The 25,572-nt window shown below is 35.5% G+C and overlaps 4 protein-coding genes across 10 annotated transcripts; 3 read left to right on the top strand and 1 right to left on the bottom strand.

Annotated features, from left to right (window-relative positions):
* The first annotated feature begins 782 nt into the window (after positions 1-782).
* On the top strand, positions 783-3,736 carry LOC145605907 (uncharacterized). Its single transcript, XM_081661972.1, has 3 exons — positions 783-826; positions 1,042-2,034; positions 2,794-3,736. Exons 2-3 carry the CDS (start codon positions 1,046-1,048, stop codon positions 3,593-3,595), a joined length of 1,791 nt encoding a protein of 596 aa, XP_081518098.1. The 5' UTR covers positions 783-826; positions 1,042-1,045; the 3' UTR covers positions 3,596-3,736.
* A 1,146-nt stretch (positions 3,737-4,882) lies between these two features.
* Positions 4,883-15,501, top strand: LOC145603661 (putative DUF21 domain-containing protein At3g13070, chloroplastic). Of its 2 annotated transcripts, none has more exons than XM_081659609.1 (14): positions 4,883-5,833; positions 7,099-7,196; positions 7,282-7,375; positions 7,473-7,550; positions 7,772-7,875; positions 8,699-8,780; positions 9,714-9,853; positions 9,932-10,010; positions 10,124-10,187; positions 11,504-11,595; positions 11,901-11,966; positions 13,666-13,782; positions 13,887-14,069; positions 14,726-15,501. In XM_081659609.1, the coding sequence occupies exons 1-14, from the start codon at positions 5,261-5,263 to the stop codon at positions 15,020-15,022; spliced, it is 2,067 nt and encodes a 688-aa protein (XP_081515735.1). In that variant the 5' UTR covers positions 4,883-5,260; the 3' UTR covers positions 15,023-15,501. The 2 variants fall into 2 exon arrangements, with proteins under 2 accessions (XP_081515735.1, XP_081515736.1); XM_081659610.1 differs by having other exon boundaries at positions 4,884-5,833; positions 13,890-14,069.
* Positions 15,502-15,801: 300 nt separating this feature from the next.
* On the top strand, positions 15,802-18,194 carry LOC145605995 (B3 domain-containing protein At3g19184-like). The gene is made up of 4 exons (XM_081662060.1): positions 15,802-16,366; positions 16,466-16,645; positions 16,975-17,181; positions 17,890-18,194. The coding sequence occupies exons 1-4, from the start codon at positions 16,136-16,138 to the stop codon at positions 17,950-17,952; spliced, it is 681 nt and encodes a 226-aa protein (XP_081518186.1). The 5' UTR covers positions 15,802-16,135; the 3' UTR covers positions 17,953-18,194.
* A 701-nt stretch (positions 18,195-18,895) lies between these two features.
* Positions 18,896-25,195, bottom strand: LOC145604815 (uncharacterized). Of its 6 annotated transcripts, none has more exons than XM_081660779.1 (4): positions 25,053-25,195; positions 22,814-24,281; positions 22,506-22,567; positions 18,896-19,400 (listed from the first exon to the last, which is right to left on the bottom strand). In XM_081660779.1, exon 2 carries the CDS (start codon positions 24,228-24,230, stop codon positions 22,830-22,832), a length of 1,401 nt encoding a protein of 466 aa, XP_081516905.1. In that variant the 5' UTR covers positions 24,231-24,281; positions 25,053-25,195; the 3' UTR covers positions 18,896-19,400; positions 22,506-22,567; positions 22,814-22,829. The 6 variants fall into 6 exon arrangements, with proteins under 6 accessions (XP_081516905.1, XP_081516908.1, XP_081516906.1 ...); XM_081660782.1 differs by having other exon boundaries at positions 18,896-19,390; XM_081660780.1 differs by having other exon boundaries at positions 22,818-24,281.
* Positions 25,196-25,572: the final 377 nt, after the last annotated feature.

Genomic DNA, 25,572 nt, shown 5'->3' with positions numbered 1-25,572 from the left:
TTTAATGGGCCTCTAAATCCAACCCATTGAAATTGCTCTAATTTTGAATGAGAGGAAAGAGAAAATAAATCGAATGAACAAACTCAACAACGCCTTGAAGCGCACTCTACGTTTTTCATTGAAGCGCATTTGTTGAGGCCATGAACAACCCACATGTGAGCATTCTTCTCGTCCCATACTAAAAGAACACTAAACACTAAAAAAAGGGGAGTGTAGTGGTAATGAAATCCCACATTGAAATAATTCAAGAGTTACCACCACAATATAAGGCTAAGAGGCTATTTGAGTGTGGTTTACTCTGAAAGACCAAAAAGAGATTTGAGTGTGGTTTACTCTGAAAGACCAATAAGAAATTTGAGTGTGGTTTACTCTGAAAGACCAATATTTGATTGGAGCTCGGTTTTGCTCTGGAAAAACCAAAAGTTTTTATATTTGCAGGTTCGAAAAGAATGACGTTCTTGGATTGATGACTAATGAGTGAAAAAAATTGAAGGCGACCTCACAAGAGTGTGCATCTTGACTTCAACAATTTGAAGAATTTCCAATCGCAACGTTCGTGAAACTACCGTTACGATTGCGGGAGGGTGTTAGAGATAATATCGGAAAATATATGTGTGATATATTTTCCGTATTGATCTTATTAGGAAAATGATATATTTAGGTTTATTATATGTTAAGATATTATTAAAGTATATCTTTTAGGAAGATTGTTTCCTATCTTATGTTCTTTTGTATAAATACTCTTCTCTATTAATTTGTCAGCACTCTCTCTTAACTTCTCCTCTTCTTTTTCTCCCTCTGTTTTCAACGTTCACCCATTAAAGAGGTAAGTTGTTTCTTATTGTAATCTTCCTGTTAATTTCACAATTTAGGGTTTGGTTGTAATTTTTAAGATTTTCCTGCATTATTATTTGATAATTAAGGACCCTTTAATGTTAGTATTGAACCATCGAATTTTGAGTTTTCAATTGTAAGAATTGATCAGTTTATGTTCTGTTGTGAGTTAATTAATAATAATAATATATGCGCTTGATTATGCAGGCTAATGGATTTGGAGAAGTATCGAAGTAAGTATTACAATGTTTCAATGGAAGAGCTTGAAAAGATTAGAGATGGTTCTTCCAGTGAAGAAGTATTTGAGTTTATAATACGCTCTAATCACGAGGATAGGGAGAAGGTGAAGAATAATGGAAAACCCGACCTTCAACCACATCCTTTACTACAAGTTTTATCTGTGAGTGTCCATTCAAACAATGAAAGTGATCTGGCAATTTATGGTAATATTGATGCGGAATTTTATGATTCTGGAAACTTGGTGATTCATAAGCTTTATGACAGAGACCAAGGGGCTGCTGAAATTCTGTCGTCTAATGAAAATTTGACATTAATAAGCCCGGATTGTTTTTCATGTCCGCCAGAGCATGCTTGTATACCATTGTTCAGAAGTAGGATAAAGTTGATGTTGTTTGATGGGGATAATGTCTTTGCAAAACAAAGTTTTTATTTGGATGATGAGATTGATATGGAGGAGAATTATGAAAATGTCAAGTCTAAATTAATTCACTGTGAATTGGGTTTTATTACTTTTAAGTACATTGCAATTCCATTAGGTGTCCATTGTCGTATAGAAGTCGTGTTGAGTAATAATGGACAAACTTCTAAAAAGCTCGACTCCATGAATGTTAATGGAAAAGTCATGGTACGATATGCTAATACTTGTGGGAATTATAGTACGGAAGAGTGTGTAGTTTTTCAGAAGCAAGAGAATGATTTTGAACGAGTGGAATTTGATCAAGGAAAAATGTTGCAACTCTCAAGATATTGGGTGTCTATGCCTGCATATTCATCCCTTGTTGTTGCTATGAATTTATTCGAATTTGAAACAAAGCGAGAGGTTGTAAATGACTGCATAGAATTTGCACCTCAACAAGCGTGGATGTCTTGTGGTTCTTTTGTATCGGGTGATATCAAGATTCAAGTGCTTGTGGCATGGTTCTCACCTAAACCAATGGGACGATATCAGACAATGAGCATGTAAGTCTTTCCCTTGACATAAAGCCTTTTTTTTTTTTTTTTTGTTGTTGTGGTGGTGTTGGTTTGATCTTAGTTCGCTCCATGATTGTTATATCTGGTTCATTTTATTATATGCTAAGTGTTTTTATGGTGTATGTAGGAGTTGACAGGTTAAATTAAATTATAATTGAAAACTATATGTTATGGGAATTGTTAACTGCCTGCTATGTAAAGGAAAGTTTGAGTTATTTGCTAGTTTAGAGTTTCATTGTGTTTTTATAGTGTTACTCTTATATGTTGTATATATATGACACGTTTTTTATAAGTTTCTACGAGTAAATTTGAGTTTGTTGCTGCTGTATATTTTCTGGAAATATGTCTAGGAACTTGATTGAGTTTATATCATGTATGTCAGTTTGTGATTAGGACTCGATTAATATTGGGATATTAGTTAGAGGCTGGTAGAATTCAAATGAAACAAGTTACTCTAGTGTATATGCTATATGCTCTCAGAGTATCAGATTATCTTATTTTTGTTGTAGATTATTTTTGGAGTGTTATATTTTATGCATTTGCCTGCGTATGCTGGTGGTATGCTTGAGTTTAACCCTGACGTGTTGCTTATGAGGATGGGTGCGAGGGATAAATTGTATGTTAAAAAATTGAAATATGTAACGGTTATGATTCTGCTTGAATGCCAAATCATTGGTCAATTAAAATTTATGATTGTTTGAAAATGTTATTGGTATGTTTTTTTAACTGTTTTTGAAATTTTTTTAGGAGTCTCCGTTCTCATGTGCCATTGTCATCGCCTGCCATTGAAATATTCTCTGTTTTTATTGGTCGTAAAATGTCAAAGGCAATGCAAATTTATGGTACAGTTAAAGTTTTGTCCGACGATCATGAAATTTGTACTATCTTCAAAAGAGAGGAAAAGGATGCCTTAGTTTTACCAAAAGATGTGAAGTTCTTACCTATTCCTGATGGTTCTCGGGTTTTTGACGATTTTGAGCCATTAGAAATGAAATTTGACATTAAGGGTGTTGAGAGTTGTTTACCTATTAAAGGATATGTGGATTGGCCGGCCTCAATTCTTGATTCCTCTTCATGGCATGAAAAGCAGTTATGTTCCTTTATTCAAGGTTTGGATGGCTTTGCAACTATTCATTATTCTATTTTTTCTGAGGCTGTTGGAGCTTACATTAAGGTTTTCTTAAACCTTAAATCGGGAGATTCTGACCTTCATCCTAAGATTTGTGGTAGTGTTACATCTGAGTATAGTTATTATGATTATTCTTCGCGATATAATAAAAACCACTTTCGGAACGTGTTTTTCAGGAAGACCCAAGCTGATCCTGTTTTGCTAAGTATTGATTCATCAATACCTCTTTCTAAGTCTATGGTTGTAGTGCCATGTTATTCTTCACTTCTGGTGGATGTTGATCTAGATTTTGAAGTGTTAGGTCAAATCTTCTCATGTGCTGCTGAAAAGATTGAAATCAAAATTGGAGAAGGGTCCAAGACTATAGAAACTAATGAGTGTGTTGTTCGTATTGAGTTAGATTGGTGCGAGATTAAGTAATTTGTATACCTTATAATTTACCACTCATAAGGGTGTAAGACTTTAGAAACAATTGAGTTAAGTATTATTATGAAACATCTTATTAAGTATGTATATTTTTGCCTTATTTTGATATATTTTCTATTTTTATGAAATTAAGGACATAAGGAGTTATGCACGCAACAATTATTGTAGTTGATGTTATAAGTACGGCTTTAGTTAAAATTTGTAGCTTCTTGTAATGAAAAATTTGTTGAACACCAAAACATTAACACCATATGTTTAACGTTTCTAGTGGCCTCTGGAAAAGAACAAGTTAGCATGAATTTCAAGAGAGAAATTGCAAACCATATTCATATCTTTATATTAGAGTCCTCTGTATTGTTTACATATTCATTACTTTGCACATTGCACAAAACAAGTGTGTAGGTTGTGCATGCAATTGAAGATAACTATAAGCAAGGCTGAAAACCATTGACAACAAATGTAGTTTGTGAACAAAGCTTTATAAGTAGCTCGATCTGATCCGAGAGACGGATGGCTAATGTTTAACAACTCATTTTCACAATAACAATAGCCTTGTAGTATATAGTCATACAGTTGAACAGGCATTTAACATTTCAAAAATGCCAATATTGTTTAAGACAAAAGACAACAAGAATTTAATAGTGCAAAATTTACTACCATACTACCAATTCCTAGCAAAATAGATTGTTGGGACTAGTCGGGTACTATTGTTAGAATTTGTTATATACAACCAGGTGTATTGAGACCTATTGTGAATAGCCGAAGGAATATATTATAGGATTCTATAGTAAGCTATAGCGCTCCTAATTCTTGGCTTCCAATCTTCCATAGCAAGTGCATTAACTAGAGGCATGGTTCATACTTCATACTATGTATTATCATAGCTCGGCTCGTAGGTTAACATTCACGCAATTGTAGTCAATGAGGCTTGGACTTCTAACTTCTAATTCACAACGCGAGTTCCTCAACCAACTTCACCAAACAAGCTTTGTACGGTATTAACATACATGAATAGGCATAAGCATCATTTAACATTCCACACTCTCCAAAACATGTGTTAAAACATGCTTTGTATACATCTCTAATTTCATACGCGAGATGAATCCAATAAATTCTCACATAACTATATTTTCTCATATCGAATGACCGAAAATTAAGATCAAAGCTTTTTTTTGACAATGGAAAAAAAAAAAAAAAGTCGGTATAAGACAATATTTTAAGAACGAAAAGAGCGATATTATGTGTATTGCACTTTGCACCACGCTTGAACCAAATGCAACTTGCAAAAACAACACCAAATCATCTTATTTGAAAACTGAACCCACAACCCCAAGTCCCCAAGAACTCTCACCCCTAACATTTCAATCTTCAAACTTCAAAAATTCCTCTCAAATTCTTCATACTTTTTTGTGTTTTCTCCTTCTCAAATAGAAAGGATTAGGGTTTTTTCCGATTATAATTCTTGCGTAATTGTGAGAATATTGAGGGTTAGATAGCTATTCCGAATCCAATTCAATCGCCAATTGGTGTATCTGGTAATAATTTGGGGAAATGCGATTAGGGTTTTGGCGGGATTTTATCAAATTTCAGCTATTACATTTCTAAAATTTGAGCCTTATGACTTAGAATTTTCAATTTTGTTTGTGAAATTTCAAGATTATGGAACTATTTCTTGATTCTACGGCAGCTATTAGCTGTTCTAGAGCTGTTGTGAATCGCAGCAGTTCTAAGTCGATGATTTTGGCATCTTGTAACAACAATTTTCGTGTTTCGGTATCGATTACTCCAAGAAAACCCCAATTGAAGTATGTGTATAAATCCGTTTTTGCATTTCCAGTTTCTGATAGTAATAACAATAGATGTTTCAAGTGTTTGAGCTATAGAAATAACAATGATGGTAGATTGATTGATACTGACCCAGTAGTTGAAGAGGGGAAGAAAGAGAATTTTGATTCTGTTAAGGCATTGCTCAAGAATGGGATGTTTTTGACAGCTATAGTTTGTGGGGTTTTCTTGTTCAAGTGTCGAAAAGTGATGGCGGTTGAAGGGGTGGTTAATGCAGGGTATGGGGTGATTGGGCAGAGCATATTGTTGTTGAGGAATGCGTGGCCGAAGACATTGCAGGTTCTTATGGTGTTTAAGGAGCAAGGATTGATACTTGCCGCGCTTTTGAGTCTTTCGGCTTTCTTCTCTATGGCCGAAACCTCTATCACCACTCTATGGCCTTGGAAGGTGACCTTCTCGTACTCTCCATTAATTGTTGCTAATCGAGAATTTGTGAAAGATTTTATACTTGATGAAATCGTTGGTTGTTTGAATTTCAGACTATTTTGATTCACTTTCAATGCATAGAGAAATGACTCTTTTGTTCCAGTATTTAGTATGTGTTTGCAAATTTCAGTTTGCACTTTGCAACTTTATCAAGAAATTTATTCAACTGTTATATTGTGATTATCATAGATTTTGGTTTTTGGGGAATTATAAAGCAGAAAATCATACTATCAATCTTTATATATTAATGAAAGGATTTGTGGTTTCCTTATTGCTTGGTCAATTGAATGTATACTGATATAAGACACTGATGGATCATTTCCCTTTTATAGCTTCTAACAAGTATGTACATTTTGATTAAATGAAAGGCATCTTAGGGAGTCTGTGCATTTGGCCTTCCTGAACCTTGCCAACAGTAGGACTTGTTTAAGGCGGGTTTTTATGTAGAGAGGAGTAAGAGTACATTTTGAGAATTCCAGCTTATTGTTATTTTAAAAAATCTGATTTGCTGGTAGTTCAGCTCTCTCTTTGACCTTTGGTTATTGATTTCTTGAGACGCCATCTCTTGTTATTTACAAATTAGCAAATCAAATCAGTGATGGATATCAAAGCTGTATAACTTGGGACTTCATTATCGTATTTTAGAGACATTACAGTTTATAGTGGTGTCAGCCGTTTACAAAAAGGAGTTTCCAGGTTTCAAAGTTTCATGCCTTTTAAGTCTCTTGCAAGTCCCTTCTACCAAAATCTGTAGACAACTACACCACTAAATGCATAAAATTTGTTTTCAATTACAATTAGACAAAGAATTGACTCCATGGAAATAAACTAAGTACTTGCTAATTGTTTAAAAAATTCCTCCTGCTCATAGCTTGCTCCCTCCCCCCTCTAACCTCTTCCACCCTGCTTTGTAGTGGTCCACCCAGACTGCCAGACACATCTTCTAGAGATAGCTGCGAATGTCATCCTTTCTTCAGTATGCAGCCCAAAAAATTGGTTGTTGTTTGCTTGATAAACATCTGTTTTAGGTTCTCATTATAGCTATAAACTTATAACAATTTTCTTTTTATTGCCTTTCTTTATATTTGATTTTTGAGAATTGGATCTTCAAATACTGGCTCCTTATAACTTGCATGTTGCAGTCCTCAATCGATGCTAATGTTATTGTATCTTTGAGAACCTATAGTTCAATATATGATTTACATATTAGTGTCCTTTTCCTTTAGGTGCGTGAGTTAGCTGATAAAGAACCTGATAATGGCGTCTTCAGAATGCTTCGAAGTGATGTTACTCGATTTCTCACAACTATTCTCATTGGCACAACGTATCTTCCTGTCTTTTTAACTTCTATGTTTCTGTTAAGCTTCATTGCAATTTATCACCTTATAGAAGATTCTGCATGTATGCAGTGTTGTCAATATCGCGGCAACTGCATTAGTTACTGATGCTGCAACAGCATTATTCGGTGAAGCTGGGGTCACAGCTGCAACTGGATTGATGACTGTATGTTGTATGGCCTTATCAAGTTATCATACATAAGCCTTCCTTTTTGCCATTATGTACATTTTGGCTGTGTCTCACTTTTCTCTTTTGGCATCAGGTTGCCATTTTGCTTCTTACTGAGATAACTCCCAAGAGCATAGCTGTGCATCATGCCACTGAGGTTGTTAGATTTGTGGTGAGTTGTCTTGGCTTCATTGTTCTGTGATTTTGAATTGATGATTCGGGCTTCTCTTGTTTAGTTGTTTGTATAATAGAACTAGCAAGCACAGTCTTGTATGGTCTATCGTTATTTTGGACTTCCAATCTTCTTTGTAGCTTGAAGATTTATTTATTTATTATTATTATTATTAAATATTTAAATTTGAAATTTATTTATTTATTTATTTATTATTACAGGTCAGACCAGTGGCCTGGCTTTCTTTGGTGCTATACCCTGTGGGAAGAGTCGTTACTTTCTTATCGATGGGCATACTAAAAATGCTGGGATTAAAAGGAAGAAGGTTTGTGGCAATGGTTTTTAAATATTGTACTTTTTAAACGCACTATAATACTTCTTCGTATGCTGTTTTGAGTTTTGTTTGCTAACATATTAGCAAGGACTTATAGATCTGTAGCAACAATTGCATCCCAACTCTCAGTTGCTGCAGGTTATCTGATCTAGGGTGTATTATACTGTTAAAAGTTGTCAGTTAAAATAGATCTTTAAATGTTTCAGTTATCCTGTGTACTTACCATCTGTTATATTTGATTTCTGTTCAGAGGACAGATTTTCCTTGTTGTTGTTCTTCCCTTCTTCAGCTAATACTATAATCCTTTTTTCTTATCATATAATAATAACTTAATGATATTGTAGATTTTCCATCTGCAATATGTTCTGTTCAAAACTTATTTCTTATGAAGATAATGGATATTATTGGGAGGGGGGAGGGGGGGGGGGGGATACAAAAGTGCTATGGAATATGATATTGCATTCCTTCTTTTTCCATTCTTTCATTGAAGAGAGATTTCATATCTTTTCTAATTATAATACCAATGTGACTAAGCCACTAAGGACTGCCTTTTATTTTAGCCAATGCTATATGCCAAAATTGCCTCTTTTGTTTTCTCAAGAATTGTGAGGCTAGTATTAGTACTGTAAGTGCAGCCTTTGCAGGTCATGACTGGTTTTATTAATTACCTGCAGGTTTTCTATTAGTGCTTGAAAAAACTAAGTATGAAATAAATATAACCAATGAGGGGTATAACTTACTGGAGTTGTCTTTCTTAATCCTTCATTTGAGGCATTTCACAAGTTGTTCATACCATTCAAATTCCTTGTCTTAGTGAACCATACGTTACTGAGGATGAGCTGAAGCTGATGCTGCGAGGAGCAGAGTTGAGTGGAGCAATAGAAGAGGAAGAACAGGTATATATTTTGCTTTGCTTTTCTTTCTTTCTTTTTTTTTTTTTTTGTTGATTTTAACAAGTATATTTTTTTCCAAGAATTGCACTCTACACCCTTTTTTTTTTTTTTTTTTTTTTTAATGTTGTGGGGTTGTGTGGATGGGTTTAGAAAGACCCTAGCTTATATTATCAACCATTGAGTTTTGCAACTATTCATTAAAGTGCTTTTTATCAAAACTTTCACCTATTTCACTTTTGCCACTATTGTTTACAATATAGTATAAAGTGTCATTACGGACCCTATAAAACTACATGGAAAAAAGTGTTTAGTGGCATTTTTAGATATACTGAAGAGATTGGGATTGGTTATATTATTGATACTGTGTCTTGTTTGCATGTCTTACTTCATTGTCTAGTGGTGGGCTAGCTTTGAGGAGGCTGTTTTCTTTGCTAGGCGAATCTTGGGCTTGCCCTTTTACTATTCTGGATTGGTAGCTGAAGCAGTTTGTGGGTTGGCCAAGGGAGGGAAGTGGGGGAAGGAAGGAGTAGGGGTTGCCCAGGCTTTATGCCTTTGTGCTATGCTTCTATGTTAGAAGTGGCAACTTGGGTCAATTAGTCGGTGTCGGGTTTGGTTTCAAGTTGTTCCAACAAAATAAGAAATGTTGTAAGAATTAATATGAATACAAAATGTGATATATGAGTCAAATCGGATCAGATTTGGGCTGTTAATGTTCAGTTTGGGTTTAATGGGCTAGGCTGGGCCGTTGGAATCACTGCTCTGGTTTTATAATAATTCCATATGGTATGGTTAAAACGGAATTCAAACTTCTATCAAGAACCACATTCTAATGAAATTTTCCTCAGGATAGAATGTCTTATCTAATGTCCTTTTGGACTAAGGTGGCATAGCTTTATGGTTTTTCAACTCGTTTACTATGAGATATGCCAATTTCAGGACATGATTGAAAATGTGCTAGAGATCAAAGATACACATGTGAGGGAGGTCATGACACCGCTTGTTGACGTTGTTGCCATTGATGCAAGTGCATCATTAATTGACTTCCATAATTTGTGGGTAACACATCAGTACTCTAGGTATGTGATACTGCTTGAAACCTTAGTATGTCAAATTTATGTTCATTGGATGACGTATTCTACTTGGCTTTTGTATAGAGTTCCTGTATTTGAGCAGCGTGTTGATAACATAGTTGGAATCGCATATGCAATGGATATGCTGGATTATGTTCAAAAGGTTTGCTTGTTCTTCTTAGTAAATTCTCTTTCTAGAGTAACTGTTTCTTCCTATTAAAAATGTGCATCCATCTCATAGTCTGCAGAATCATTATGTTCTGTTTGATTTTGAAGGGAGAGCTATTAGAAAGTTCTACTGTTGGAGATATGGCACACAAGCCAGCTTACTTTGTTCCTGGTACTTCCTTACAACTATGCTCTCTTCACCACTTCATTTAGTGTTTCTGCCCCCTCAAATTTTTTAAAGTTATCGTGTTTTGATTAAATCTTGTCTCATCTAGCTTGGTAAGTCCTTAAATCTATTACACTAGTACTGTGTAGTGATTAAAATGATATTTGATATCAGTCGTGTCATTATGTGCTAATGGTGGTTACCTAGCTGTTAGTATCATTTGACTGGGGTTGGGTATGGACCTATGGGATTCTGAACTTCTGATGGTCAATTTTGGTAAATGGTGATTCGCATAAGAACATAAGATTCTCTTCATTACCATTAAGATAAGGTTGTACATTTGGCACCCATATTGTGCCCTAGGTGGAAATCGATTCTGAGGCACCAGGGTGATGTTAATGCTGATATCGATTGCTTCATCTATTACCAAGGACTGAAAACAAAGGATTGGTCCTATCCTTGCTTGGCAGGCAATTTCCAGAGGATTCAGAATTTCAGAGGCATTATTAACTCTTTAAGTTAATGGAGGATAGGACATAAAAGTTACTTGTACTGTTATACACTTGAGTAGTCTATATTACCCTTTGCTCGTGTCCGGTTTTTTCAATGTAGTGGCTTTTTATCTGTGCCAAACAAGCCTAAGGCCAGGCTTGATGAAAGATAAATAGCTTTTGATCTTGTATTTAATTCAACGAGAGACTATAAGTAGAGTTGCCAGTCGTGCACGCGCACAGGGCAGAACCTGTACAAAAATCTTCCTCCAATTTTGTGCATCCTGTGGTTCATTTGCTGTGAATATGTGTTTTGTTAACAATATATAAAGAGTTGCCCTGCCCACTATGTTATCCCACACTCTCAAAAAAGATATATGATGGAGGGAGAAATTATTGAAGACACAAATATTGTGCAATCGGAATGACAAGGACTTTCTTGATCCCAATGTCTGGAGAGGTCTTCTTCCTCCCATCCCTTTCTGACTGTAACTGTCAGCCAATGGGCCATCTACCTTTTTCAGCTGTACCCTTGGTAAAATGTTCTTTAGGAGGGAATTTAGGCCTTTGTTTCCCAAGTCTCCTTGCATTTTAATGTCTCTGTTTGCCTCAAGTTTGTGAGTGATAAACCTACCTGGAAATCCATTGGTCTTCTTATATCTATAATCCTAGAGGTTATTGACAAAGAGAAGAATTAATTAAAAGATATAAATCTATTTGCTGCATATTTCAAAGTTTGATTTTTCTTTATTATATTTCCTTTGGTCTTGAATCAATATTGTAACCACAAACTGCCATTTATGATAGCTTCTTGCCTTGTTTATGTCACAGATTCTATGTCTGTATGGAATCTTCTTCGAGAGTTTCGAATTAGAAAGGTTCACATGGCCATTGTCCTTAACGAATATGGAGGAACTGTAGGGGTAGGTGATTTCGTCCTTTGTAGTCAACTAGTTTGGAGTTATTTTTTTACTTTCAGTCTGCCACACAATAATGAATATGAATATTGCTTATCTTAATCTAATTGTGGTTGTTAGTTCTATTTGGAAAATGAGATACATTTGAAGATTAAAGTGTCTTATACAGCTCTAAACTGACCAGCAAAAAGTTAGTTTTGGTTGCTTTTTTAATTCACTTTCCTCTTTGTCCTCCCCCCCCCCCCCCCCCCTCTTTAACTTCAACTGTGCTTTAATTGGCGTCATCTGATTGTACACTGTCCATGAAACAGCTAGTGACTTTAGAAGATGTTGTTGAAGAAATTGTCGGCGAAATCTTTGATGAGAATGATTCAAAGGTAAGATATCTTATTTATTTGATAGATCGATGTTATAATAGAATAGATTGGTAACTTTTGGCCCAATCCTTCATTGCTTCCACACTGTGTTGGTAAGAGCCTAGGAATCATCTCTTCCTATAGGTACAATTTGGTCATTTGGTGTGGCACTGAAGTTGGTATCTATTGGCTGTACAAGCTTTAGCTAGACAATTTCACTCTGCTTGTTCAAAGAACACCTCACTTGCATGGAAGCTGTGTATTTCTGCACTTATCTCATTGATCTATCATAGGAATCATTGCTACACTAGTCCTTGAAATCCTCAACTGATGTATGATTAGTGGTTTTGTATCATCTGCTTAGAAACATATAATTGCACCAGAGGAGTTGTAGGAGGATTTTGGATATCTTAATTTTGAAAAAATGGGGTTTCAGGTGCTAATATATGGTTCATTCTGTTTGTAGTCCTAAATATAATTGATGAGATGTAGTTGTTGTGTTTCGTCCTAAATATAAATTCAGGTGCTAGTATGATCAATAGGAATCATAGCAACACTAGTCCTTGCAATCCTCAACTGACAAACTGATGTATGATTGATGAGATGTAGTGGTTTTGTTTCGTCTGCTTAGAAACATGTAATTTCACCAGGTCATTAATTTCATTGTAGGAATTGTGAAGGATTGGTAACATATAATTGCACGGTTGCACCTGCTGTATAAAAATCTGGTAGTGGATTTTTCTTCAGGATCAGATGGGATTTTATTTTTGGAGGTTATAATGTTATATATTTGGACAATGTTATGTATATTTGTATAACAAGCCTTTTAATGTTTTGCATATTTGTATAACAAGGTTATAATGTTATATATTTGGACAATGTTATGCATATTTGTATAACAAGCCTTTTTTGCTGTCATGGACAATGTTATGCATATTTGTATGAGAGCATGAATTGCATGATGGATTATTGTAGACTTCTTTTTAAAAAATGCTTATCATTTCCACGGGGTTTCTTCTATAAAATCTAGTAACTTCTATAAAATCCATGGGGAAGGGAATTGCTGTTATGAGAACATGAACATGCGTGCTTGCTTTCACTAGCCATCAAATGAAGAAGAGCCAGCATACTTTACTTGGGCTCATTACCATTTTGAACTCTGACGATTAGTCCCATGCCCTTAATTAATGTTCACATGTGCAGATTTTAGTAGGAAAACCTAATCGCTGGTTTAGTGCTTCTAGAGGCTGAAAGCAAGGATAATTCTTTTTCCATTTTATTTTGATGGACTTGTGCAAGTAATATGAAGGGTGATGGAGATTTTATTGAACTGGCTGTTTGTTTTCTATGTTACAAATCGTGCTCATACATTTAGTTGCCCATATCACGTGCAAAGTCTAGTCTCTATATTTTGTAGGAATTAATATTAAGTTTAAAAGCCTGGTGGGATTTTTTCTTCAGCGGGTTGTCTTGTCTGTACACGTTCTCTTTTTAAGAAGTATGGGTATCATGTAGCTCATAAATTGGTACAATGTCAGCCATGTGAATTATGGAGAGGGATATTTGTGCTGAAAAATACCATATTTTTAGTTTGATGTTTGAGTAAATGAAAGTACTTAATATTAAAAATGATTTTTTTTCTTGAATGAGCAAATATCATGCCAAAATGTCCAGAGTTTATGTTTGTGTGCTTTTTTCAAAGTTGTTTGTCCTGGTATAGGAGGAGATTCAGAAGAAAACGGGCTACATTGTTATGCGAGCGGACGGCATCTATGATGTGGATGCTAATACTACAATTGATCAACTTTCTGAAGAGTTGAGCATTAAGATGCCTGAGGTTCTGTGCCCGGCCCCCTGCTGTTTTCTAATCTTTGTTTCCCACTTTCCCTGGTTTTGATTTTGTGTTTCACTCTTGATTTACTGACTGTTGTGTTTTTGTAGCAGGATCACCAATATGAGACGGTTTCTGGTTTTATCTGTGAAGCATTTGGATATATCCCAAGAACAGGTGAGAGCATGAAGGTGGTTCTTGAGAGGGATAATCAAGAAGAGGATGACAAATACGAGGAAGATGAATCAGAACGTCGAGAAAAAAAGGAAAAGTCACAAATTTTCAAGCTTGAGGTATGTAATAGATGCTTTATAAAGTACTTTTGCCAATTTGCCACATATTATACACATTACCTTGTTACTTTTCTAGTAAGTTGCTACTTGCTGAATTAGGCTCATATCATGCTAGAATGACTTCATTCTATATTACCGGCTCTTTGTGACCTTTAAGTAAATTTGTAGAATGATGAAATCTGCCATGATGAAAAAGTGGAGTTTTGTTGCTATGAATTGTTCTAGAGCCCTTTTCAGTTTTTTATACAATGTCAACAGAATTACCCAATGCCTCTAAAAGAAGCTCCCACCTTTGCATAAGAGGGTTGGAAACCTGGATGTGTGCAGCTTTTTTTTCACAGTAACCGAGAGAGTTTCCGAATGACCTTTTCTGTCTTTTACTTCATCATGAAAAAGAACTGGGATAATTTAACAAGCCATAAGGAAGTCTATTCATAAGGAAGTCCATTAAAACCCATAAGTCGGATAACAATGAGTGTTTGACTCTATTGGAAAGGAAGTCTAATTATTTAGTTATTATGGATCTTTTAGATGAGTGTAAATTAGAGTTAATGAATCTACAAATGAGGTGGTTAAATAAGAGGTAAACTTGTTGCTTAGCTTTGTAAGAACTCTTGTGGAAATACCAAATCCCTTAAGTGGTTTCCCTTGTGTAGATACTAGCTGGGAATGCAAGAAAGGTCAGTGCTGTTCGGTTTGAAAGGGTGGAACATGGTGACATGCAAGTGGAGGCTAAAGAAGTAGCACCATCTTTCCCCAAAATCATGAAGAGGAGTCGACCTCGAGGTGAGAGCTCAAATAGGTCTTACAATCATGAGGACAACTTTCAGCAGATGGTCGAAGAAAATGGCTTGGATCAATCTGTTGACGATGAGAATGGACTCGGAAAGGAAAGAGATGGCAGCAGCTCTGACAGTGACTTGATTATGGATCATGTTGATAGTCATGATTAGCCAGCCGGGCCTGGTTAGGCCTCCTACCGCTTAGTAGAATATCTCTTGGCTAAATCAAGCCAATCTGTGGGGCTGGTTCTGGCTAGGTCTGAATCAAATGTAGACCGGTTCTGGATTTGAACTAAGCTGGTCTTTATAGGGAACCTGGCAGATTCTGGGTAAAGATTGCTGATTTGCCACTTTTACAGTCTTACAGATGATTATAGATAGTAATCATTTTTTTTTTTTTGGCACGAGTTTTGTAAGTTTCAACTAGCAAATATTGTGATTTTTTTTCCTATTGGAGGGTGGGCGGGGAGAGTGTGATGGTTGCATTGGGTGTTTTAGAAGAAATAAAGCCAAAACTCAATGCGTTTTGCGCGAGTTAGGATTGTAATCGTGTAATTTTGTATAACAAGCATTCCATGCTCGCATTCATTGCCACTGGATCTGCCAGTGATGCATATATTCAATTTAACTCAAAATAAATTACTCTGTAACATTGGATTATTGAATTTAAAAACGAGTAAATAAACATAATAGTAAGAACATTTTAGGTATTTAAGATGAAAAACACCAACTTGGCATTAACGAAAAAGGTGGATAAAGTAAGAGATTGTGATATGGTGGTTTTTCAATTAAACTGTAAATAAAATGATAGACCGGTAACATGGGCGTACAGTGAAAAATTACACTACCTCTGTTACATATTATTTGCAACGATTACGGAGTAGACATTTTCCTTCTCTACTTTATATTAAATCGTAGCAAATAATATGTAACGGAGGTATTACTATGTACGAGTATATAAACTGTAATTTTTGACTTTGTCAATGAAAAACGTATTGAAAAACTTGAATTTCTCTTTAAGTATGACTCAAGCTGTCAAGCACATGTGATGCAACAATCCTCATTTATTTTATTTTTTTTTTTTTTTAATTTTTTTTTTTTTTTTGACATGGTGCTCATTTTAGTGTAGCAACCATTAACAAAAATGGGGGAAGAAAATTCAAGTTCAAAAACTTGGGTTCAGTGGATCTCCAAAGACCCTAAATTATAAATCTAGCTTTTTTCAGGAGTATTAAAGGAAAGAGACTAGAGTATTGCAATTGTTTTTCATTCATTCCCAAAAAAATGGTGACCAAAACAACAGCAGCAAGCTATGAAGAAAAGAGAAAACAAAGATTAGAGGAAAACAAGAAAAGAATGATCCAACTCAACATCCCTCAGCTTTCTAAGGCTCTCAAGCCATCCCCTGCTGCTAGGCTCAAGAGGGTCAAGCCCAAACCCGATCCAACACTCGTCAATGCCCCACTTCGTCGATCCACTCGTATGGCCGACAAACCCCCTCCTGACTACCACGAGGTCGGGTTAATTTAATATTTCTACTTTTAGTTATCTTATCTAACGCTTCAGGGTGTTTGTTAACTTTGGCCTTATTACGACTATTATTTTGTATTACAGTTTATACTTGTGGGTGGTCGAAAGTTGCCCCTGAGACGAAACCTTTATTCTCACGTCAATGCCTCCATTCAGAACAGATTGTGTGCTATTCAGAAAGCTGAAGAGCTGGAGTTACGATTAGGGTCTCAACATCCAACTTTTGTTAAAGCATTACTTCAGGCTCATGTTGTTGGAAATTTGGTCAGTTCTTAATCTTACTCCCCTTTTTTTTTTTTATCTCTATTGCTCGTGTAATTGAGTCAATTGACCCCATTTGATTGTTGTTGTTATTGTAGTCGTTTTTGCTCGTGTAATTGAGTCAATTGACCCCATTCAATTGTTGTTGTTGTTGTCGTCGTCTCTTGGTTGGATGTTGAGACCCTAATCTACTATTATAGGAATTGTGTTACCCAAAATGTGTGCAGGTGTATACAATATGTTGTGACATAGTTTTCAACATTCTTATATTATGAACAAACGAATTAATTTGAATTGTGACATACTTATTCCCTTGCAACCTTATTAAACAGAATTTACCAACTGCATTTTGCAAGACCCATTTTCTCAATTATGATGGAATGATAACTCTAGTTGATGAAGATGGAAAGAAATGCCAGACCAAGTTCCATCTTCGATATAACGGGCTCGGCTCTGGATGGAGAGGATTTGCCACTGATCATGGCTTGGTTGACGGGGATGTCCTTGTTTTAGAGCTTATTGAACCAACTACCTTAAAGGTAACATTTGTTTCTTGTAACTACCACAATATGAATGTTACTGTCTTATCACAAACTGTTTGTTTGCCAGAGAGAAATTGTAACACCTGGTTCATTCTATGTAGACGGGATTTGATCTTAGGTCTTTAGTATGCACATAATGTTACTATAGTTTTCCTATCATTCTATGTCATGAGCTTATGATAGGTAAAGTCTAAGATGAAATCAAGAAGTAAGGAATCTGATAACACAGAACAATGACAGTTTAATTACTAACATGATTGCTCCTTTATTCTTGTTTCCAATCTGTTTTCGTTCTGATATCCTAACCAAGTGTTGTGTAGAATTGCGAGTTGATGTTTGATCATTGATACTCCTTAGTCTCTTTCCCTTCGTTTCCCTATCCAAACTTAATTTTTATTCAAACAAGTATTTACATCACTTCCTTAACCATTAATCCTTCAAAATCCTTTTAACGAAACATAATGTTGATTGATTTGCTTGTTTGAAATTGTGGAGAATTCAACCTAAGAAAACATACTGTTGATTTCAAACAAACCAATGCAGCTGTGGCTTTTCGTGTATAACACTCAGTGTCTTCGAATCCTAAGTTAATATTCTTATCAGCTTGCTTTGATTTACTTGTTCTTAAGGTTTTCTGCTCTTTTTGTTCTTTCTAACTGATAGAATTTATAATTACATTACTATTAACTTAACATCTTTTCTTAGGTGTACATTATTCGGGTAAATTCTTCTAACCAAGAAAAAGAGAACGGTCGTGATGAGTCGTAAAGCTGTTTGTAAGTGAAGGGGTGAGAAATGCAGCACAACAAACTAGAGGTGATGGTTGCAGAATTTGAGTTTTTTTTTTTTTCCATGTTACAGCAGCTAGATCTCCTGTCAAGCAGTATGACCAAGTGTTTTTTATGAGATATCTATGATCTAAACCTGAGAGTTTGATTTGAGTTTACCATTTATTGTAAGGAAATTTATACAAAATTTTCATAAATCATTAGAAAAGGTAACCATTTACCTTATTTTGTAACTTCTGTTCCTATTTGTTTATAAGTTGCAATAATTTGCAATTTAAATTTTGAATTTAAGTAATGTTGAATGAATCAAAAGGGAACCTTACATGTGACAAAGAGTTTGAAGCATAACTTTCTAAACAACACCATACAAGTGTCTCATATCGATGAAAGAAGAGAGACTTAAACCATGCAAGTGTCTTATGTCGATGAAAGAAGAGAGTTAAACTTTAACATTTAATTGTCATACTACGTATGAGTTTGGACTCTTGGGGTGGTACTCTCTTGTACCTTGTAAATGGACTCTTTCTCCTGTTTGGACTCTTGGGGTGGTACTCTCTTGTACCTTGTAAATGGACTCTTTCTCCTCTTGATGTCGAGGGCGGTACAAGCCCATGTTTAACAAAATTGTATATTTTCAATCTATGATCTGTTTGTATGTAACTAGTTCTGCATTCCCTACTTTGTCAAACCATTACTTCATACTTGTCTGGAGAAATTTTGGTTACTTCTTACTGCCCTTTGTATCATTTTGATTTTGACTCGTTCCTTTGGTTTACGGTATTTGTTTTGGGGGAGTCGGTTTTGTAAGGATTGTAGGATGAAATAAGAACAGATAATTTGTGGAAAGTATTAAAGGGGGTTGGTTATATTATTCATTCCAATCCTCACAAATAATCGCATACTACATCTAATATACCCTTAAACAAAGGAAATGCCTACTAGTATAATTGTGTTATCCAAAATGTGCATACAAAAGGTTGCGCATAGTGTTTCAACATCCTCATTAACAAGCAAAACAATGTGAAATGTTAACAAACTTATTCCTTGCAACCTGCCATTGTTCGAAATGTTAACAAACTTATTCGAGTTATTCCCTTATTATTCTGCCATACTTTGTTATACAGAAATTTCCTACCCCATTTCCCAATACCCATCTTCTTGACCATGACAGAATGTCAACTCTACTTGATGAAGAAGGAGATAAATATCTGATCAAGTTCCATCTTCGATATAACGAGGCTTGGCTCTGGATGGAGAGGATCCTCCACACTGACCATGGCTTGGTTAATGGGATGCCTTTGTTTCCCAACTCATCGAACCAGCTACCCCAAAGTAACTTTTATTTCCTATAACCACCATAGTATGCATTTCACTGCCTTACCACCAACAGCTAGTTTAGTAGAGAGAAATTGTATCACCTGGTTCATGCTGCAATCATGTCAGTATTTTTATACACACACACAGTGTTAGCTACAGTTTTCCGGCCAATCCTAAGCCATGAGATTCAGATGATGTCTTGGATAAAAATCAAGAAGTAAAAACTGTGAACAAATCAAGAAGTAAAGAATCTGATAATGCAAAACATTGACAGTTTAGTATTTAACACAGCTCCTCCCCCCCCCCCCCCCCCCTTTTTTTTCCCAATCTGTTTCTGGTTGAGATTTGTAACATACTATTGTATCCATAATATGCCCATTCTGATATTCTAAGTGTTGTGTAGAATTGCGAGTTGATATTCACAATTAATATTTGATCATTATGAAAAGGGAAGATGGAGTGAAGAGCCCAATCTTTAGCCAATACAGCCGTACTCCTTTAAATCTTTTCCCTCTGTTTCCTTGACCTTCTAAATTCTTTTATCCAAACAGAGTGTTGATTTCATGACAAGAAGGTAATGATAATTCATACTAAAATTTCTCATCTTTTCTTGTATTCTCCACAATTTCAAACAGCCAAGGTAACTGAAGCTTTTCATGCATAACACTCAGTGTCTTCAAATCTTAAAGTTGATAATCTCATCAGCTTGCTTTGATTTGCTAGTCATTAAGGCTTTCGGTCCTTGTTTGTTCGATTCCACTGATAAAAAATACACATAAATTAACCACATCATATTTTTCCGGGGAACAAAATCTTTTGCACCACAAGTAACTTCACTTCTTTTCCTTAGTTCTACAATTTTCAGTTAAATTCTTCCTAACCAAGACAAAAAGAACAGTTTTGATGAGTCATAAAGCTGTTTATACTGAAGGGGAGATAAAGGCAGCATAACAAACTAGAGCAGGTAATGCTTCCTTGATAATACTCTCCTATTGAAATATAGCAGGTAATGCTTCATGAAAATTTCCCTGAATATTGGTCTTTTTTTCCAGATCCTATTGGGTTATCAATGATGGATTACTTAGGGTGAAGCTAGCAGTTTATGAAATTTTTTTATTTTTTTTTTCCCTCCATATTACAGCAACTAATCCTTGTCAAGCGGTTTGACCAAATGTTACCACAACTAATCGACTTTCACCTTGTTTTCTTAACCTGTGGTTTTTATTTTTTATTTTATTTTGATTTACTATTTTGCAAGTAATTTATATAAACTGTTAGAAGGCTAACAATTTGCCTCATTTTGTAACTTTTATTGCAATATGTATTAAGTAATTTGCAAGAATTTGCAATTTAAGAGTGGAATGTTGTTTTCTATTGCTTAGTAGCTTAGTATGAGACCATGTCTTAACCTAAAGTCTATTGCTTAGTAACTGTGGGGCACGGGGTCAATAATTGAAAGTTCGATATAATTACAGGGGGGGGCTCTTGGTCAGGGCCAGAGGAGACAAAGTTACAACGGGATCTGGATTACTATTGGTTGAATTCGGACTATGTGTCATAAGGGATACAAAGTTGTCAACACTTAAATTGACAACTTAAAGGTAAAGTGGACGGTTCCTTCCACCCAAATGGCCTCCCAAGGTGTTATGAGTCTATGAAAAGTCTCAATGAATCCAAAACTGAAGGCTTATATTCACCTTTTTTACCACATTAAGAGGTTCCAAGACCCAATGCTGAAAACTCTTAGGAAGATAGGGGATGCATCCTAAGGTCTTATAATGTTGTCATGGGGTCTGTGGGAAGCACCCCGACTTATTTGCTTTCTGGGTCCAAAAAGATAAAAAAAATTGTCCAATATTGAAGGCTATAATCCACGAAATCAGACCAATTTTGGAGGTGTCTGGACATGGGGTTGAAAAATCTCATAATCGTAAGGGATGCATACCAAGGTCATATAATGTTATTTGGAACCATATATGACAACTAGTCGGTCATAAAAAGTCTCATGGAGGCCTTGAGCTGACAAAGGGAGGCGTAAGTTGTAAACGGACAAAGTGTCAATTTAAAGGAAAGGTCGACGTGTCCAACCACTCAAATGAACTCTCGAGATGTCGTGGGTTTTATGGGAAGCACCTTGACATATTTCCTTTCCGAGTTCAAAACTGAAGTGAATGTGTGGGCTATTATCCACATTTTCGGGCTAATTTTGAGAAATTTTTCCGAAATTGAAGTGGATGTGGTGTTCTCCTGGGTCATATAAGTTGGTTGGTTTGGAACTATAAGAAGCTTATCAAATAGGTGTATAAAGTCTCAACTCTCAAGTAAGAGTGTGTTTTAGTTATGTGATTATTTTGGAATTATGTTGCATTGGTAGTAGAGACTAGAGAGCTGCGACGGTTCAAATAATCACTTCCAACCTTTGAAGCCCAAAGTAAATTAATATGGCCTTGTATATATCTGCACCTAGACAATTTTCAATCAAGTAATGTAATTCGTAGTCCGTCCTATATCCGATGGCCATAAGTGGATTCAAGAGATTTTAAAATGCTATTTGCAACCAGCAGTCTATATCACTGCAACACTATTTTCCTACTTCTATGTGAAAGTAAACACCTAAGAATTTCCACCTGGCAGGTTTTCAACTTATTTTCCCCTAGATTTTCCATCATCCTGGGAAAGGGCTCTAGCATAGGTGCTACAACCTTCAAACTATGAGATATAATGCAACAACATCCATTTAATCCCATAAAATGGTTAAAGGCTTAAAGCCTCTACAAAGAGATAAATCTAAGATTTGTTGTTATCCATAGTTTAGTGACCATCCATGGAGGATTACTTCCTATTTCTTTCATGTGCGTAGTTGTAGATATAAAAACATGCCAAGAACTTACAAAAATGTCATGGAGGACATACAAAAGATCCCAGGGATCTTCAATGGTTTTGGTTGTCTTGGTGACTTGGCTAAAACTAATAATTCCTCCATTATTTGACAGATAAACATAAAGCATTGGCAAGAATATTAAAATGACCCTAGTGATGAGGAAAAGAAATGGAAAGAAATCACAATAGTGCCCATGTGATGAGGTAAGAGTGAAAAACCACAAGCCACTAAACCAGATAACAAAATTTACAACTATTTCAAAACAGCAAACCAAAAAAAACAAAAACAAAACAAAAAAAAGGAAGAAGTAAATCAACTATTAAAGAACTCCATACCACTTCTTAGTGACTAAGCTTTGCTTGAGCATATCAGAGGTGTCCAGCGTCCGCCACTACTCCTGGAACAAAAATAAAATGAATTCTGTTGTTAAGCTCAGAAACACAACTTTGTAAAGACCATATTTCAGATCACTAGAATCAGGACAACCAAGTTCAAATTTGATTAGTAGAATGCAGTTCAGCTATGTCAAATTCTAATTTCTAAGAACTGCAAGGAAAATGGATCACAAAAGATTATCAATGCTAAAATTGACATGTAACTGATCTCAGAATCCATGAATAAATACAAGATTCAGATAACATACATACAATGGTGCACAATCATTCGAAGACAGGGTCCTGGGTAAGTTGTTCAGCACTCATTTGTCTCAAAGATCTGACCATATGCTGATCAGCAGCGCGAATATGAACGATTCTATCTTGCATACTCTGGAATGCAGGCATTGCAAATGCTTGAGATAATCTATCATGATGGCTTGGATCTTCAGAGAAATTAATGAGTGATTCCCCAGCATTATCCCTTAGTTCCTCAGACTCATCTCGCAACATTTCTATCAGACACGGAATGGCTCCAGCATCAGCCAGGGTAGAACGGTCAGCTTCATGATAACTCAACTGTGCAATGGCTCCAGAGACTTTCTCTCTGATATCACTATTTCCCTCCTTTAAAAGACCAACAAGAACGGGAATTGCACCAGAGTTACTAATGACTGAAATCGAGTGTTGATAACCTGACAAATCCCACAGAACATCTGCTGCAGCAGCCTTCGCTTCAGCATTGTCTTCTTGTAGAATTCTTACCAAATGGTCAGTAATTTCAACTGCATTACTTTCAGCAACAGCCAATACACAGAAGACATCCTCTGCAACTTCCCTGCCCAATGGTTCAGGCCCTCGAAGAAGCTCTGCATACAAAGGTATAACCCCAGCTTGAGCAACAGGCCTAATGTAATCAACATGAGATGAAATGATACCCAAAGCATTCCCCGCCACAACTTTTGTCGAGGAATCTCCATTCTGCAGTAGATCTACAAGTGTTGGTATTGCACCCAACGTAACTAGTGTACGTCTTGCCCTCTTGACAATTCCAAGCAACCCAAGTGCCTGAGCAGCTCTTTCTCTCGACTCCATGCTACCATACTTAGCAGCTTCAATAAGAAGACTTAATTCTCCAAGACAAACCAACGATCTCCTGACCTCTCGGACCAATGCCAATGCACTTAAGGTTTCCAACAGGTATTTTCTCCTACTGTCTGTGTATAATTTGAGCATGTTAACAACAACTTCCAACCCACCACTTGAAAATATGTACACTCTGCTGTCTTTTACAAAAGTAACCACACCCCACAAACATTTTATCAAATATATCTGACATCTACCACCAGACTGTTCTAAAATCTTCACAAAAGAAGCCAAGGTGCTCGGTATACAGATAAGCGTCAGCAACTCAGGATCATCTTTACAAGTTATGCGCTTCAAGCAATAAGCAGCAGCTTCTTGAAGAGGTCCTGGGTCTCTCGGCGCCCCTTCAATGAGTCCAATGAGGATTGGCACTGTAAGCAATAATAAGTGATTGGGAACACTGTCTAACAAACTAGTTAGCTTGATCGTTGCTCGTAACTTTAAGATATCAGTCCCGCTGCTAATTATTTCTTCATAACTACGGTACAAATCATCCCACTCAAGAGATGTCAAGGGGGCAGTCGACTCTTGTTGAGCCATGAAGTATCAGTCTGAGGATTGGTAGCGCGAAACTCCTTATACAAAAATCCCCTAAACTCACACACAAGGAACTATTAGAAAATTTTAAAAAGACAAATAATCATATTATCTCCTTATATTAATACAGAAAAATACAGGGAAAAAAACAAATGGCATACATTAGTTCAAGCTCCTACTACCAATTAGGGTATACCAATATCATCAACTAGCATTCCAAGCATGAAAACTCACTAACCATATTTAAATTTTAAATATGTAAGTAAAAATTCACGATTCAAAATTAATTGTCACATTGTCCGTTGTCACACGCCATGTGTAACACGAGTATACCGACATAAACTACCCTACATCATTCACTCATTCCAAATAGGGGCATTATTGAAATATCCCAATAAAGATCCACCACTACACTACATAACAAAAACGTAACAACTTTTTCCGAACATCCCAAAATAATACGTGTGACTATTATTTCTTGACGAAGGGGGCAGAATAGTAATACCTAAAACGAAAAACGCCTGAAGTGACGTATGCACCAACAATTCAATTCATTGAACATTAAAAATTCTTTCTTTTTAGCACAAACAAATATAATTATTAACAAACAATTTATAAAATAAGCACTAATCAAACACCCAGCTCATAAAATGCGGAAATCATGAAGTTCACAACTTTATAAATTATAAAAAAAAAATTATTTGAAGGAAAATTAAATATTGCAACAGGGGATTCTAAAATATTTAGCAGAAATCATGATTAACTAATTAAGAATAATAATTATAATTATCAAAATAAGATAAAGGGAGGAGAGAGAAAATTGACCGTTATTTGAAGCAGGTTGATTGGTTGAAGTCGGTTGAGAATGGAGGAGAGAGATTTGGAAATGTTTCTGGAAAACAGAAAGTGTCGAAATTTTTTGTTGAAGACAATAAAAAATGAGTACTAGTAAAACAAAATTAAATTTAAATACAAAAAAAAGAAAAATAAAATGAAATTTATGGTTAAAGAAAATTAATGCAGGCTATTGGGCCTTTTTGTGTAATGGACCTTAAACTTGTGCTTGGGCTTGCATTTGTGTGCAATTGGACTATGTATGCATTGTAAAAGCTATGTTTTTTTTTTTTAACAAACAAATCAAATCAAATCAAATAAATGAGGGTTTGTTTGGCATCTTTTTTTGTTTTTAATTTTTAATTTTTAGTTTTCAGTTTTTTTTTTTTTTAAAAAAAAACACAAAAATAGGAAACAAGAAAAAGGTATTTTCACTTTTCTGTTGTCATATATCAAATTTACGGTGATTTTAATAAGATTGACTAACTTTTTTATTTATTATATGATATAT

This window comes from Chenopodium album, chromosome 22 (assembly GCF_948465745.1).
Source record: "Chenopodium album chromosome 22, dcCheAlbu1.1, whole genome shotgun sequence".
NCBI lineage: Eukaryota > Viridiplantae > Streptophyta > Magnoliopsida > Caryophyllales > Amaranthaceae > Chenopodium > Chenopodium album.
The sequence above is the reverse complement of the archived record's forward strand: the minus strand, read 5'-3'. Positions and strand labels throughout refer to the sequence as shown.

Bases quoted from the DNA above. Each gene is read 5' to 3' on its own strand.
- LOC145605907 (XM_081661972.1), top strand. From the start codon at position 1,046: ATGGATTTGGAGAAGTATCGAAGTAAGTATTACAATGTTTCAATGGAA. The intron at 2,035-2,793 runs GTAAGTCTTTCC...AAATTTTTTTAG, and splicing joins CGATATCAGACAATGAGCAT to GAGTCTCCGTTCTCATGTGC.
- LOC145605995 (XM_081662060.1), top strand. From the start codon at position 16,136: ATGGTGACCAAAACAACAGCAGCAAGCTATGAAGAAAAGAGAAAACAA. The intron at 16,367-16,465 runs GTCGGGTTAATT...TTTGTATTACAG, and splicing joins CCCCTCCTGACTACCACGAG to TTTATACTTGTGGGTGGTCG. The intron at 17,182-17,889 runs GTAACATTTGTT...ATCTTTTCTTAG, and splicing joins TTGAACCAACTACCTTAAAG to GTGTACATTATTCGGGTAAA.
- LOC145603661 (XM_081659609.1), top strand. From the start codon at position 5,261: ATGGAACTATTTCTTGATTCTACGGCAGCTATTAGCTGTTCTAGAGCT. The intron at 5,834-7,098 runs GTGACCTTCTCG...CTTTTCCTTTAG, and splicing joins CCACTCTATGGCCTTGGAAG to GTGCGTGAGTTAGCTGATAA. The intron at 10,011-10,123 runs GTTTGCTTGTTC...TTGATTTTGAAG, and splicing joins TGCTGGATTATGTTCAAAAG to GGAGAGCTATTAGAAAGTTC.
- LOC145604815 (XM_081660779.1), bottom strand. From the start codon at position 24,230: ATGGCTCAACAAGAGTCGACTGCCCCCTTGACATCTCTTGAGTGGGAT.